Below are 13,555 nucleotides of genomic sequence, written 5' to 3'. Positions count from 1 at the left end.
CCTGGGCAGTTTTCAGGAGAGGAGAGGGTTCGCATGTTTTAAATATCCTTACCGGGTGTTGACAGTTGTGGAGCTTTCTCTAGCGGCGTCGATCTCCTCCTTTCCCCATAAATCCCAAAATGGTGTAATATAATAATATAATTCCCAAAGTGGGGTCCGGGGACCCCCAGAGGTCTTTGAGCCGCGAGTTCCAGGGGGTACAGCTACATGATAGTTTGGAACCAAATGAACCCTTGTGGCATGTCATGTGGACGCAGCGGGGTCCTTGAAATTAAACAGGTTGAGAATCACTGCTACTGCTAGAGCTGTATAAATCTTCTCTTATGGGGGTCATTCTCTTCTCTTCAAATGAGGGGGGGGGTCCGCGGGCTAATACGTGTCCATTTGGGGGTCCTTGACACGAAAAGGTTTGGGAACCACTGTACTAGAGTAGAGGATAAAGTATATTCATTCATCTCCTATCGATCTAGTCAATACACGTTACCAAAAGTGGTGCGTGACACCAAATGTGGTGACCTATTGAATCCTGTTCCTGTATTATTAGAATCATTACGCAATCACCACAGATTGCAAAGCACATTGGGTCACTGATGGCGGTGTAACAACTTCCAAACAACCGAACACGGTAGATGGGCCAAACCATTTTGGGATTTATACAGGGGTGGACCAAATATATCCTTCAAAATATATCGCGTTTATGAACGCAGGATTTCAAAAGTATTACTCCTAAGAGCCACGGGGGTTAAAGGGGGGGACCCCCCAGCCAGGGGGGGACCCCCAAACTCATTTGGGGGGGACCAATGTGACGCTGGCAGGGGACGAAACCCCTCCGTCCCCTACCTTATTGCGCCCCTGATTGTACTGTATGTATGTTGATTTTCTGTTGCTTTCATCTACTGTGCGGTGAACACGATGTCCCCAAACTGGCTGACTCGAGAAGAGAGTGGATTTGCATCTTTGATCTGGATCAAAACTTTTGTAATGACTGTTGGGTTTCACTTAGAATATAGAAATACATGTAAAGAACGGATATTTCCATTCATACTGGTGTACTTCCATGTCAAACAAGCAAGAGGAATTAATCGATCCACTGGGCCCTGGCCTCCACGATATGTTTTGTTCAGTATGAATATGTTATGGTGTCCATAGCAACAAGCTTCATCAGGTCCTCCAGCAAAGAAGGAAAGAAGGTGACTGTGTGGCTGCTCACGACCTATCTATACCAAATTATATCTATGGCTTGCATTGTGCCTGTAAAGGACAAGACAAACCTAAATGTAATGGAAAACCCCAGAAAATGCTTTATCCACCCTGAATACAGTATTAATAAACAATGAATAGGCCTATTCCAAAAAATCCAGAGAAGAAAGAGAATGAATTAGGAGGAGATGAGGTACAAGGTTTAACAGAAGCGGTGTAACATAATTACACTGGCCCATCTAACACCAAGCATCATTATCAAAAGAGGAGTCGACAGGCATATCAGCATTTTAATCCTTCCAGTTTTTGCCCCTTTGACTTTTTCTCTATTTTTGCCAGCATGCATACACATGAACCGTGGCTCTCGTCCCTGCCCACTTTTCAACATGCATTATTCAAGCGTTGGATGAGAAATCATTGGCCTGAAAAGCAGCAGCGTTTTGGCAGTGACTCAGTTTGTGGTGTGTGTGCTGCTGCTTTTCTACAAATAGCATATGAATGCTTTTCAGGCTCCGGGAAATGTGGCAGCGGTGATATGCTACCTATGGATGAGCTCGGTCCAGGTAAGAGGAGCAGTTTGCATGACCCAAACCTTAGCCAATCAGGACGTAGATCTCTCTCTCACACACCTTTTGGTTGTCCCTTCTGGTCCTGGGGAACCTTGACTACTTCAGGATTTATATCCTTACCTGCTGTGTCCCAGACTATAAATATAGTCTATAATAGGTATAAATGAGTCCCTGATTAGAAGACTATAGAATGGAAACCCAGCAGTACTCGAAACCCCACTTCTTTTTATGCCTTTCCTTTCCTGTTCACCATTACCAATACGTATTTCTCCCCTCTTTCAAACTAGCAGAAATTCCTTCTATAATCTTTTTAAATTGCAACGATTTACTTTCAAACGAGACAGTCTTTTGATGCTGTATGCAAGACCCCTCTTTTGACAAGATGTTGGTACAAAACTGGGCCTTCGTTAGAGCTTGGAACAGCAGAACATGTGGGGGCGGCTCTCTGGTTTAACACATTCTGACCTGAGATCAGATTCATACGAGGTTTCCACTGGACACACACTGGTCTGATTAACCCATTCTGACCTGAGATCAGATTCTAAAAATGTCAGTCGCTCTTCGATTAAAAAAAAAATAGCAGACCTACAAGCTCGTAGCGCGCCACTCGGTGGCGCGCTATGAGCTTGTAGATCTGCTATTTTTCAATAGCTAAAGCATAACATGCATGCTAACACCAAAAGGGGTGCCCGCCCAGAATGGGTTAATAATGAATAATAAATACATGCATAAAGTATCAAAGAGGAGTGTGAGGTTTTTGCCCTGATTATTTCATTGATTCATCTTCTGTAAAAAAATGAAATAATGGATTATAACGGAGGACCATGAGAGAAGCAGCTTTGCTTGAAGTGAAACTCTACTTTTAACGACCTTTGGGTCCTAGAGACTTTGGTGTGTATTTTAAAAGAAAATCTAAAAGAAGCGCTGTTTTCTTCAGTCAGGATTGTTACTCAGTACTTCAGTGCTAACAGCTGTTCGTCTGATACAGCCATTGGATAAACTGGGTGGATAAAGTGTCTTCCAATCTTTCCAATCTCTTTGCTGAGTGTTCCTCTTACTAGCCAAAGTAGATGGATGTGGGTGCACATGTGCATGTGCATGTGCGTGCGCGTGTGCGTGTGCGTGCGTGCGTGCGTGTGTGTGTGTGTGTGTGAGAGTGAGCGGGCAGGTGTGTGCACATGCGTGAGACAGAGCATACATTTTTGCACAGAAGAGGTCAATTTGCTGGTGCATTTCATGGTTTGTATTAGCCCTCTTGCGGTACTGTGTAGGTGCCAGATGGATGCTGGGAATTTTGCCACGAGACAACATAGAATACAATGAAAGACCCAAAGTATGAAGTCAGTTTAGTCAAATCTTCTGGACCCAATGCTGTAAAATCCCTCATGCGTTGCACTTCGTACAGGGTAAAGCGAATGCTTCATAGAAGTATTTCTCCAGTTTTTATTCCAACCCAAGAAGTGGAGGCGGTGGGTTGGCTGCAGTCTGGGGTTGGCTGTCATGTCACCGTAATAAGCACTTGGTTGTTCTCTGACCTCATTAGACGGCTACTCCACCATCGACCAGAGAGACAAAGACTGCAAGTACACGACGGTTGACAGCACAGTGGACCTGACAGAAAGAGAGCCATTAAAGGTATGTGGTCAGACATCACATGCACACCGCACACATATACAGCACAAGGACTGAAAGAAAGAAAGTTAATAGCTAGCAGTCTCTGGACTCCGAAGTCCTTCTGGTACTTTGAATTCATACACGCATGGACAGTTGCAGCATAGACGGACACGTCAAGCCTGCCTCAGCATATCAACGTACATGAACCGATAAAGGTAATAATAGATCAAATATTAGAGCTTGTTAACGTGTAATTGTCTGTTTTTCAGTCTTTCCCAAACACTACTATAGCTCCCAATATCTCTCTCTCTGTCCTTTCTTGTCTCTCCACAATGTAAAACCATTGTCCCATTTATTTACAGTGGGCCTCATTACAAAGCCTTAATTACCTTGAGCCTTTAAAGAGCCACAATGTTCTCCTGCGCTTTTTAATGTCAGTGCCTCTGAGGCATTTGAGGCAGTCTCTGTGCCTCAAAGCGGCCAGATAATTGACTGTAAGCTTTTTGTGGTTGGGGAAGTAATTAATCTGAAGCTGATTAAAAGCATTGAAGCCCAGCTCGTAACAGAAAACCTAGCATAGCTGCTGGAGAAATAGCTGCATTTTCAAGTAGCTCTCTGACTGTCTGACAGTTTTCAAGGCCAGTCATCTAAATGGTGGGCAGCACTCAAACAGAGTGTGTCGCAGGATAATGTCTGCAGAGAACTTGTTTATGGTCAGTGAAAGGAGGTTGATATTGTGGCAACCCAGGGGAGAATAGGTACAGATTCACAATAAAATAAGAGGCTCAGAGTCAGCTTCAACATAAACTTAAATTGTCTTATTTAAAGTGTCCGGGAAAGGGGAAAATGGGGCAAAACATCAACAAAGGGTTCCTCTTGTCAGGGGCTTAGGCTTCTAGTCACTTGCAGTCCTGTGGGTAGAGCAGAGAGAGAGCCAGTGACTATTTTAGTTGGGGGAGAGTGCTGTAGGCTCTCCAGTTCAGTTGGCCTAGGAGGGAGGGAGAGAGAACGAGACCAGGTGAGCCACAATACACGCACAGCACATCCAAGTGGGTCCAAAGGTTTGATTTAGTCTTGTACTCACTTGAGAGATCTCCCTCATCCCAGCCTCCTCATGAACAGAGAGATTCCTCCTTCCTCACTCCTCCATTAGTTCAAACTGACCCACCAGACAGCTTGGGCGTCGGCTCTTTAAAAGCTTCTGGTGATTGCCTTACCGGCTGCAGGTGCGTCCATGTCCAGGCTCCCATTGGCTGCAATACCTGTACAGGGTGATATACTCCCTCTATCACCTCCCCCAGCCTCATTCTGTGGGGAATAGGCCTGGCTGTTTCCCCTAGTTTGCCACAATATTTATAATGTTATATTAAAGATGGTGTGCCGAGATTGTTTTCCCTGGTGAAAAACCATCAAAACTGGAAAAAAATACATAAATCACAGCACTCCAACTTTAATGAATATCAGAAGACCTCTAAATAATTACTAGAGAAGATTTGAAAGTCACTGTATTTCTCATACAGTCAATACAGTTCCTGTGATTTATGCTTTTATTTGCTTTATACCAGACTGCGTCACGTGACTCTATTCAGACCCTACTAATAAACGTCTATAAATTCCTTTGCAACTTGCAAGTGACTTTCAGAGATTTACACTATAGTTTGAGGATACAGTATGAGCTATACAGATGTTAAATCCTGTAACATGTCCCTCTGTCCAATGGTACCTGTATGTCCACAAGAATCAAAGTATAACGTTTGACTCAAAATGTTCAGTCCACGCTGTCTGTTTTTAGATTGTCTTCTAAATCTACTGTCTCTCTCTCTCTCTACACACCCGCAGAGCTGTTGCACTTTCTTTGAATGCAACTTGGCTGCAAAAAAACGCTTTCCCCCGCCTTTTTGATTTGCATGTATCGGTTTTCTGGTTGACAATCACTATTCTGATGTTTTGTTTGGGCAAGGAACTAACCCTGGACCTCTCCGATCCCGTTTGTGTGTTGATGGAATTTATTGACCTTTTTCCCTTTTTCTTTTGCTCTTTGTTTGTGTGTTTGTTTTAACTCCTCCCTTGGGCCACAGAATGACACAAATAGGAAACACTATATCAGGAGCAACAGGCCTGCAGTCAGTCTGGTGGATGCTTGTGAAGTCAAGCCCCAGCCTGTTGACTCCTGGGTCTAAATGCATGCATGGTAGGTCTGAGATGATAAAACACTCCTCCATCACCACCACCACCACCATTTACATCTGGTCCTGGTCGTAGCATCACCTCTGTTCATCCTCTGTTTGTGTTAGTTAGTTTGATTGTTTGTTTGTTTGTTTGTTTGTCTTTCCCCCTGTTTCACCCTTGCACTGCTGTCACCCGCCTGCTCAGATTAGAAAATAACACAACTTTTTAAATGGTAAACATGTTTTGTTTTTTTTGTATGTGGGGTTTGATAAGGAAAAGGATACGCCTGCACACTGATTATCTGCTCGGTACATGAGTTAATTCTTTAATAAAGGCAACGTTTCGGTCCCTTCCTCAGGCATCGTCATCTATATGTTTTATGTGGGGTTTAGAATTTTAAACATGGAATATGGGAGCTACAACACTGAATAGCCTATTGAAGACACTGTCAAGTGGAGTATTGACACAAATGATTGCAGTGTTTCTGTGTGTGTGTGTTCACTCACTCCAAATAACTAGCAATTGGAAAGCCATGCAATTGGCCAAAATGCTTCTCCAAAGCCTAATGGGTCTTTTACCATCATAGTCATTCAATGAACAGGAAAAACCTATCTAGGATACTAGGGTACTATACATGTATATTTTGTTTTAATCACTGATTCTCCTTGTTGGTGGTAATGAATTATGAAGGATATTCTATTACTGTTTAATGAAAAGCGGTGAGAAATGAAAAGTGATGCAAACATACATGAAAGCATTGATATACAGACACTCATATGGAACCAACATACTGTATATACGCACGCACGCACACACTTCACACACACACACTTCACACACTTCACACACAGTATACTCCTTATCAATATTCATCACACTTAGTTATTCCCAGGGGTAGAGAGATCAAGCTCCTTTAGATATATAACCCATTCTGAACGGGCACCCATTTTGGTGTCAGCATCATGTTATGCTTTAGCTATTTAAAAATAGCAGATCTACAAGCTCATATCGCGCCACCGAGTGGCGCGATACGAGCTTGTAGGTCTGCTATTTTTGAAAAATCGAAGAGCGACTGACATTTTTAGAATCTGATCTCAGGTCAGAATGGGTTCATCAGGACCAGTGTGTGTCCGGCGGAAACCTCGTATGAATCTGATCTCAGGTCAGAATGGGATAATGGAGGCCTATTTGAAGATGAAGATGCACTCTCACACACAAATGCACACGCATCCAAGCATGTGGACTGTGGACACATCGACATCAATTTGTATGAAGCTATAAAAATGTAAGGGAAGATAAATTTACCTCAACTCAGTTCACCTGCTGTTCTTATTCAAATTAGTTTATCAACCTGTCAAAGCTGATATAAATATTTCATATCAATTCAGTGTGAGTCATACCTCATTTTTCAATGTCGATTTGAGCTAATATTAGCCCCGTCATATACATTTGTAGTATAGATTAAGAAGTAGAAGCTACATTGAAATGGGGTCTGTTCAAGATGGGACTTTTTTCTTTTCTTTTTGAATAGTGATCAACTACATTAAATGTATTCACTGTCCGTTGTATTCACACTGACTGGTGCAAGGCCTGTAGCTACTATAATGAAGCTTCTATAGTTCACGTCATAATTAAAATACATTTGGCTGCATAGGTATTACTACTATACTATGGTAGCTGGGCCTCCTGTCACTCCAGCTAGTAGTTCATAGCTTCTTTTCTCTTGTCATCTCAGTCATCAGACCAGTGGTTCCCAAACATTTTAGCTCGAGACCCAAAAAAGAAATGAGACGTTTGCCCGGGACTAGTGAAAATAGCAGATCTGCGTGTAGCCTAGATCCGCTATTTTCACTACTACTATTTGTTTTCTAATTAATGGAATTTCTTTGAATTTTATTTTATTTCTTCATGAAATTACTGAAAAAAACCATTGAATTTGAATTGATTGTTTTTTTTGGAAATGTAAATAATAATAATGAAAAACCCCACACACCCAGTGTTTGGGAAACAGTGTCATCCAGGGTTGATTCTGAACCGTTGCCTTCTCATATCGCAGTAGGATTCTGAACCGTTGTGTTGCCTGCTCATATCGCAGAACCCATCTTGTATGTTCTTGAATCGTTTGTGAGGTGAATTGTGATCGCCATATGGCGCTAATGTTAAGAATGAATGAGATAATAAAAGTTAATCGACTTGAAAAGTGATGAAAAGTATGCTTATCAGGTGAGTAGCTTTGAAAATGAAAACGGTGGGCTTCATTTAACGCTGCTACGATATTGACTGCTACTATTCAAACGTGCACCTTATCATAATCATACGGATATCATGTCAAGCATAATAAGCTTCGGTCTTTTGCTGCCCTTTGCCTCTACTTGCCTTGTGAAGTGATGTGTTTGAACTAAGTATGTGTGGTTGTCGACTGCCAAAGTGCTGCCGTAGCGTGCCGTTGGTTGTTCATGTTGAGTTGAAGAGCTTGATTCCAAAATGAAGTATCCACCATATTGAACATTCTCACTGAGAAGTGGATGTGTAGACATTCTGGAACCAACTCTGTTTGTCAGTCAGTATACTGTAAATGTACTATAGGTGATTCTTCTGCACTGTAAAATGTTAATTAATTTATCTATTTCTAACACTGAGAGTGCAAAAATGTAACCGAATGGACCCGTCACTTACAGGTTTATATACATTGTGTACACTTTCTGAGTTGAATTAACAGAGTATATTACTGTGTAGTATTGTTGTCTTTAACACCTGCTCTGTACTGTCCCTGTGCTCCAGGCTTAATTTAACGACAGCACCACATCCCAAACTAGAGGAGGAGGATCTCACATCACCACTGCCATTACATACAGCACGAAGCTCATCTCGTGGGTTGACTTGTCTGTGGACTTTGTAAAGGAAAAAAATGAATAAATAGACAGCGAAAGAATAACCACAGTGACATTCAAGCGAGCTGGCATTCTCATTGCTTTTCAGTGAAAATTTGAAATGATCAAAAACCATGAAAGTGACTAGTTCTACTACTTCTCATATCTACATTCCGACTGGACGTGGCGTGACGTTAGGAGCGTGGACTCTCGTTGAGCTGCTGGTGACTTGGAAGGTGACAGAGGAGGCGGTCAGTGATGGCTGACATGATGAGATTGGACAACAGAAGGTGAAGACATGGAGCACGAAGGAAAATTGAGCTGGAAAGAAGCAGGTGATGGGAGACATGTAAAATGATGACATTTCTTTCTGCCAAACCTTTTTTTCTTTTTTTTCCCTTTTAATTTGAAAAGGTTTTTGCTGTTTGTTTCTGCTGTCTTGAGGCATCAACATAATGTCTAAAGTAGTTTCATTCTTTATTCTGCTTTTTTAATATTACTTATGTTTTTTCTTTTTTTTACTTTTGATTTTTTTTACTTAGTGAAGAAAGGATTGGTGTATCTTGAGGGCTAAAGAATGTTGGTCATTTTGATCAGAGATTGGTGATTGAGAGGAAGACAGAGACAGACAGATAGATGGAAAGAGAGAGACGGGGAGAGAGGGCGAGGAGAGAACGTGCACAGTAGATAGAGTCGTAGCATACAAGTAGAAACATGCATTTACACCAGACTGTTCTGATAGACTAAATACATCCTTTGGTTCACTGTGGTTCTCTCAAGAAAACGTGTGCACTGAGTTCCTTTGAAATCACACAAATCTGTTTCACAATCCAAGGATATGCACAAATATTCCTGAGGAAGGGATGTGACATGGTATGTGCTGTACATCTGTAAAACAAAAAAGAAAATAGTTGCTGTTCAGCGTTGCATCTCAAAGCAAGAAACCAAGTCTAGTAATATGAATTAAAACCGACAGAAGGCTGTGCTACTACAAAAGACAGATGAGTTTCCCAGTTGGTTTCTCTTTGTCGATGACGTGTATTAAAAGAGGAATATAAGACATTTTGTTTATAAATGATTAGTGTTACTGGAGAGAGATGCAGAGGATTATTCTCCTGTTATTGAAAGGATAGATTTAAAGCGTTTTATATTTTTGTTGGTTTTATATAAATGTATATTAGGGTCATAAAGAGAAAAGGAGAAAAAAAGAAGAAAAAAAAAACAATGTTACAAAACTTCTTAGTTGTATATTCATAACACATCGTTTGGAAAGCACATCCATTTGATAAAGGGTTGTCATGTTTGTAAACAAAAAAATAACCGCGTAACTTAATTGTGTATCGAATCTTGTCAATTCATGCCAACAACCACCTATTTATATTTTGTACTCTTGAAAATAATTACTGAACAAAAAATAAAGAAAGAAAAATACATTTATCTTCAGCCTTCTTTCTAAAGGCAATGAGTACATGTTGAACACCCCGAACTCCTGTATATTTTAACCAAATCCACCAGAAATGAAAGGGGAAACAAGGACACTTCATCAGGGGTCCAGAGTTCAAGGTCAGGAAATTAGACAGAAACGAAGAGGGAGGCAGCAGGGATATAGACACGATATGGTCAGTGTTTAGGACTCCCTGTATTTACACCCCGCTGCTGTTAGGTGAAGCCACGAATCATGCTTTGATTTCACTAACACACCATTAAAAGAATGCTCTGCAGCAATGCACGAAGACAAAACACTACAGATGTGTAATATTATGTTCTTTCCGAGTGCCATTGCAGGTTTTTGTTTTCTATTTGTGCTTTCATTGCATATTAACTTAACTCATTCTGTGCAGGAAGAGAATCGAGGAGGATGGGTGCAGGTTCGAAAGCAAAAAAGGCAAAAAAACTAAATGAATGAAAAATAAAATAAAAAATGAATAACGTTGCATCCCATTGTACAGAGTATACCAGATGGAGTGTGATCACATATATATATTTTTTCTATGATCTAGGAGGGTGCAGTTGCTATGTAGAAATGCAGAGACCTTTGTGACATTTTTTGTGTGATATACTAGGGTTGCTTTAATAAGAACGCTATAACTGCACATTCAGTTCAATGTTCAGTGGTGGTGTGCATTGTCTCCCTGTGTCTCCAAAGCGGACACTCTGCTCCCATTCCCGTTCCCTGTCCTGTCCTCACTGTGGACTGGAAAGTGTGGGAGTGGACTCTCCAAAATGGTCTCACTCATGCGTCCGCTAGGCCAATGGCATGTGCCTGCGTTGAAGTCTGATTTTCTTTGTGATGTGACTTTATAAAGCTTGCATATTTTACACAGTGTTTACAAAGACGTATGTTGTGGTAAAAATGAATAAAGTAAAAAAACGTTATCTATGTATAAACTTTTCATTTCAGAGATAAAAGACAATAATTTTAGCATCCCTTATGTCTGTCCTCAGAAGAGTGTATGTGTGTGTGCGCGTGCGTGCGTGCGTGCGTGTGTGTGTGTGTGTGTGTGTGCATGCTTTTGTTACTGAACAATGAACCCTCGACACCCAGAACCATTCATTAGACTGTCTATTCCCTGACTGCACTGTGCAGTAAACCAAAGGATCTGGAAGTTGTATTTCATGCATTTGAAGGAAGTCCTTGGTTGTTGTTTTGTGTGTGTGTGTGTGTGTGTGTGTGTGTGTGTGTGTGTGTGTGTGTGTGTGTGTGTGTGTGTGTGTGTGTGTGTGTGTGTGTGTGTGTGTGTGTGTGTGTGTGTGTGTGTGTGCGTGCGTGCGTGCGCGTGCGCGCGTGCATGTGTGTGCGCATGCGTGCGTGTACAGCACAGTGTACATTTCCAAAATACAGAAGCAAACTATGATGTATTATAAATGCAAGAAGGCGAGACGAAGAGCAAGACCTACCTGTAGATATTACTGATTCAAAACTGTCAAAAATAAAGTAATTGTACTACTCAGTAGCAGATGTGTTTGTAACTATCATGTGCCTTAACCTTTTCCATTAGGTAGATGAAGATGTGTTTTATATAAATGTATTCCTACCCTTAACCTTGCCATGTCTCCATCCCCCTCTCTGTTGGCCCCACTCCTCATTTGGTCACTCGCTCCCATACAACTCACTGTCCTCTGTGTAGTTTTAGACTATTGGTGGGTTTTTGCCTTGTATGACATTGTATTATAAACTTTTAAAAAGATAGAGACGTTACAAATGGTTTTAATTTACTAGAGGAGTAATCTTGTTATTGCTTTAGTAGCGAACAGAAGTGATGCCACAGTGACAGAATGTATTGTTAATTTTACTAATACCCAGAGGCAAGTAATATGCTTGTTAAACATATAACAAAAAAAATAAAAATACTGGTTTGTAGAGTATACATTTGGTGTGTTTTCAATAAACCATCCCTGGAAAGAAAGTGTTTTGTTCATTGTTTATACTGTATGTGTATATATGTTTCATAAACATCATTTAAATAATAAAAATAGTTTTCTTCTTGAATGAATGACAAGAATATAGCCTAAGTAATACTGTATATAATACAACATAATATTATACCAGTAAGACGCCAGAGGGCGAGAAGCTACCTCGAGGTCACGTGCACGCATCCGCCTCGTTGACAGCAGAGCGCTGGCGCTTTGGAATGGGGGTCAGATCTTAATTTTCGGGCCTGTTAAGAACTCTAGTTTTCGCCGGCTGCCAGGCGTGGCTCCACTAATAACTTTGGGGCCTGTCTAGAGTTTAAATGGACAGGTATCAGTCAAAAGGGAGACATCGAAGAGGAAGGATGGATGGCGAAGGATCAACATATGGAATGTCAGAACAGGTCAGCTCCATATATGGAGATCTAAGAGGCTTTGAGATCACATGTAGAGTTGCTGGCCAATATTGATGACATCAGGTATCATTCTGTGGTGTCTAGGCCAGTAGGCCTACACTCTCAATTAGGGATTTTCCCAGAGGTTAATTTCACTGATGTGTACAACCTTTATTCAAATAGTTTCATTTGTATTGGAGTGTGAAGCTTGAAAAATAGGTTAATTGCAGACCGCTACAGAGAAACTGTGGATATTAACATACCAATAAGGACCCAGGCCAAATGCCATTGCGCAGTAGCCTACACCAACAAGTCTATGCGCGTGGCATGTGAAACTCGTGCTGTATTTTGCTTTCCATTTCATGGTCATGGTCATGTGAGGAGAGAGAGAGAGAGAGAGAGAGAGAGAGAGAGAGAGAGAGAGAGGTGTGTGAATGGAATCATCGTGCGTGCGCATATATGGCACAGTGACTGTGAGTGACATCTCTCTCATGTGGATATACACGGCTTGGAAAGCTGTGGATCTACAAGCTCCAAGTGTTGCGTCCACATGCAGCGCGTTGTGAGCTTGCAGATCGTCGGTGCCCCAGCCGGGCCAGCCCACTCACCATGAATCCAAGCAGAGGTCCTCACGTATAGGTAAAACACTGCCAGTGCTCAGCGCAATGTAGCCTACACCCTCATTGGGTGTACAAGTCATGTTTTTAATATGCCTTTATCAAAATAATGATATAGAGAGATGTAGTGCCCAAGCCCTGTTAGCCATGCAGCCTATGATCTGTGGTGCGCTTGCTAGGCCTATACACTCTCAATTAGGGATTTTCCCATTATTATGTCTTGTCTTTAAACTCAAATTTAATCTCTCAACTCAAGACAGATTCAGAGCTCTGCAGTAAATTAAAAAGTAACCTCGTTACCTCAGGCTTTCCACCTCATTTCAAAAGACAAAACAGCAGAGGGCGCTGTTTTTCTTTTTGCCGATGCCTGGGTTCTCTACATAATATATCAGTTCCCTTAGCTGTATGACATTTCATTTGGATGTATACACTAATTTAACAGAAGTTTTCAATATTGTATTAACAATTGCAAATTAACGTGTCACTGTGACTAGTACTGACTCTAGAAGATAGAAACAGCTTGACTTTGACCTTATTTAAGTTTGTCAGGCAAATAATGAGACGTCTATACCGCTGGGGTCTTTTTTATAACAACAACATGGCAGCCTTCTGTAGAGGCAGACACCGGTGGAAAGGGACTAATTCTTGTTTTCACTTTTTAACAAGGACATTGACAGGTAACATTATGTATTAAAATGTCAAGTTTTGCT

General features: G+C 41.3%; 2 protein-coding genes across 6 annotated transcripts in view; both read left to right on the top strand.

Annotated features, from left to right (window-relative positions):
• Window positions 1-11,817, top strand: part of arvcfb (ARVCF delta catenin family member b) — a 145,057-nt gene extending 133,240 nt beyond the window's left edge. For 4 of the 5 annotated variants that reach the window (XM_083785070.1, XM_083785067.1, XM_083785069.1 and 1 more), the window contains 3 exons: window positions 3,313-3,404; window positions 5,462-5,574; window positions 8,334-11,817. In XM_083785070.1, the coding sequence (XP_083641196.1) occupies window positions 3,313-3,404; window positions 5,462-5,563 (194 nt within the window). In that variant the 3' untranslated portion in view covers window positions 5,564-5,574; window positions 8,334-11,817. The remainder of the gene's footprint in view (window positions 1-3,312; window positions 3,405-5,461; window positions 5,575-8,333) is intronic. The other variant, XM_083785068.1, reaches the window with a different exon arrangement.
• A 1,616-nt stretch (window positions 11,818-13,433) lies between these two features.
• The window catches only part of txnrd2.2 (thioredoxin reductase 2, tandem duplicate 2), a 38,278-nt gene continuing 38,156 nt past the window's right edge, over window positions 13,434-13,555 (top strand). The window contains exon 1 of the mRNA XM_083784927.1: window positions 13,434-13,522. Within this exon, the coding sequence (XP_083641053.1) occupies window positions 13,444-13,522 (79 nt within the window). The 5' untranslated portion in view covers window positions 13,434-13,443. The remainder of the gene's footprint in view (window positions 13,523-13,555) is intronic.

This window comes from Protomyctophum parallelum (genome assembly GCF_964188405.1).
Source record: "Protomyctophum parallelum genome assembly, chromosome: 15".
Classification (NCBI taxonomy): domain Eukaryota; kingdom Metazoa; phylum Chordata; class Actinopteri; order Myctophiformes; family Myctophidae; genus Protomyctophum; species Protomyctophum parallelum.
This window is presented reverse-complemented; position numbering and strand designations above follow the sequence as displayed.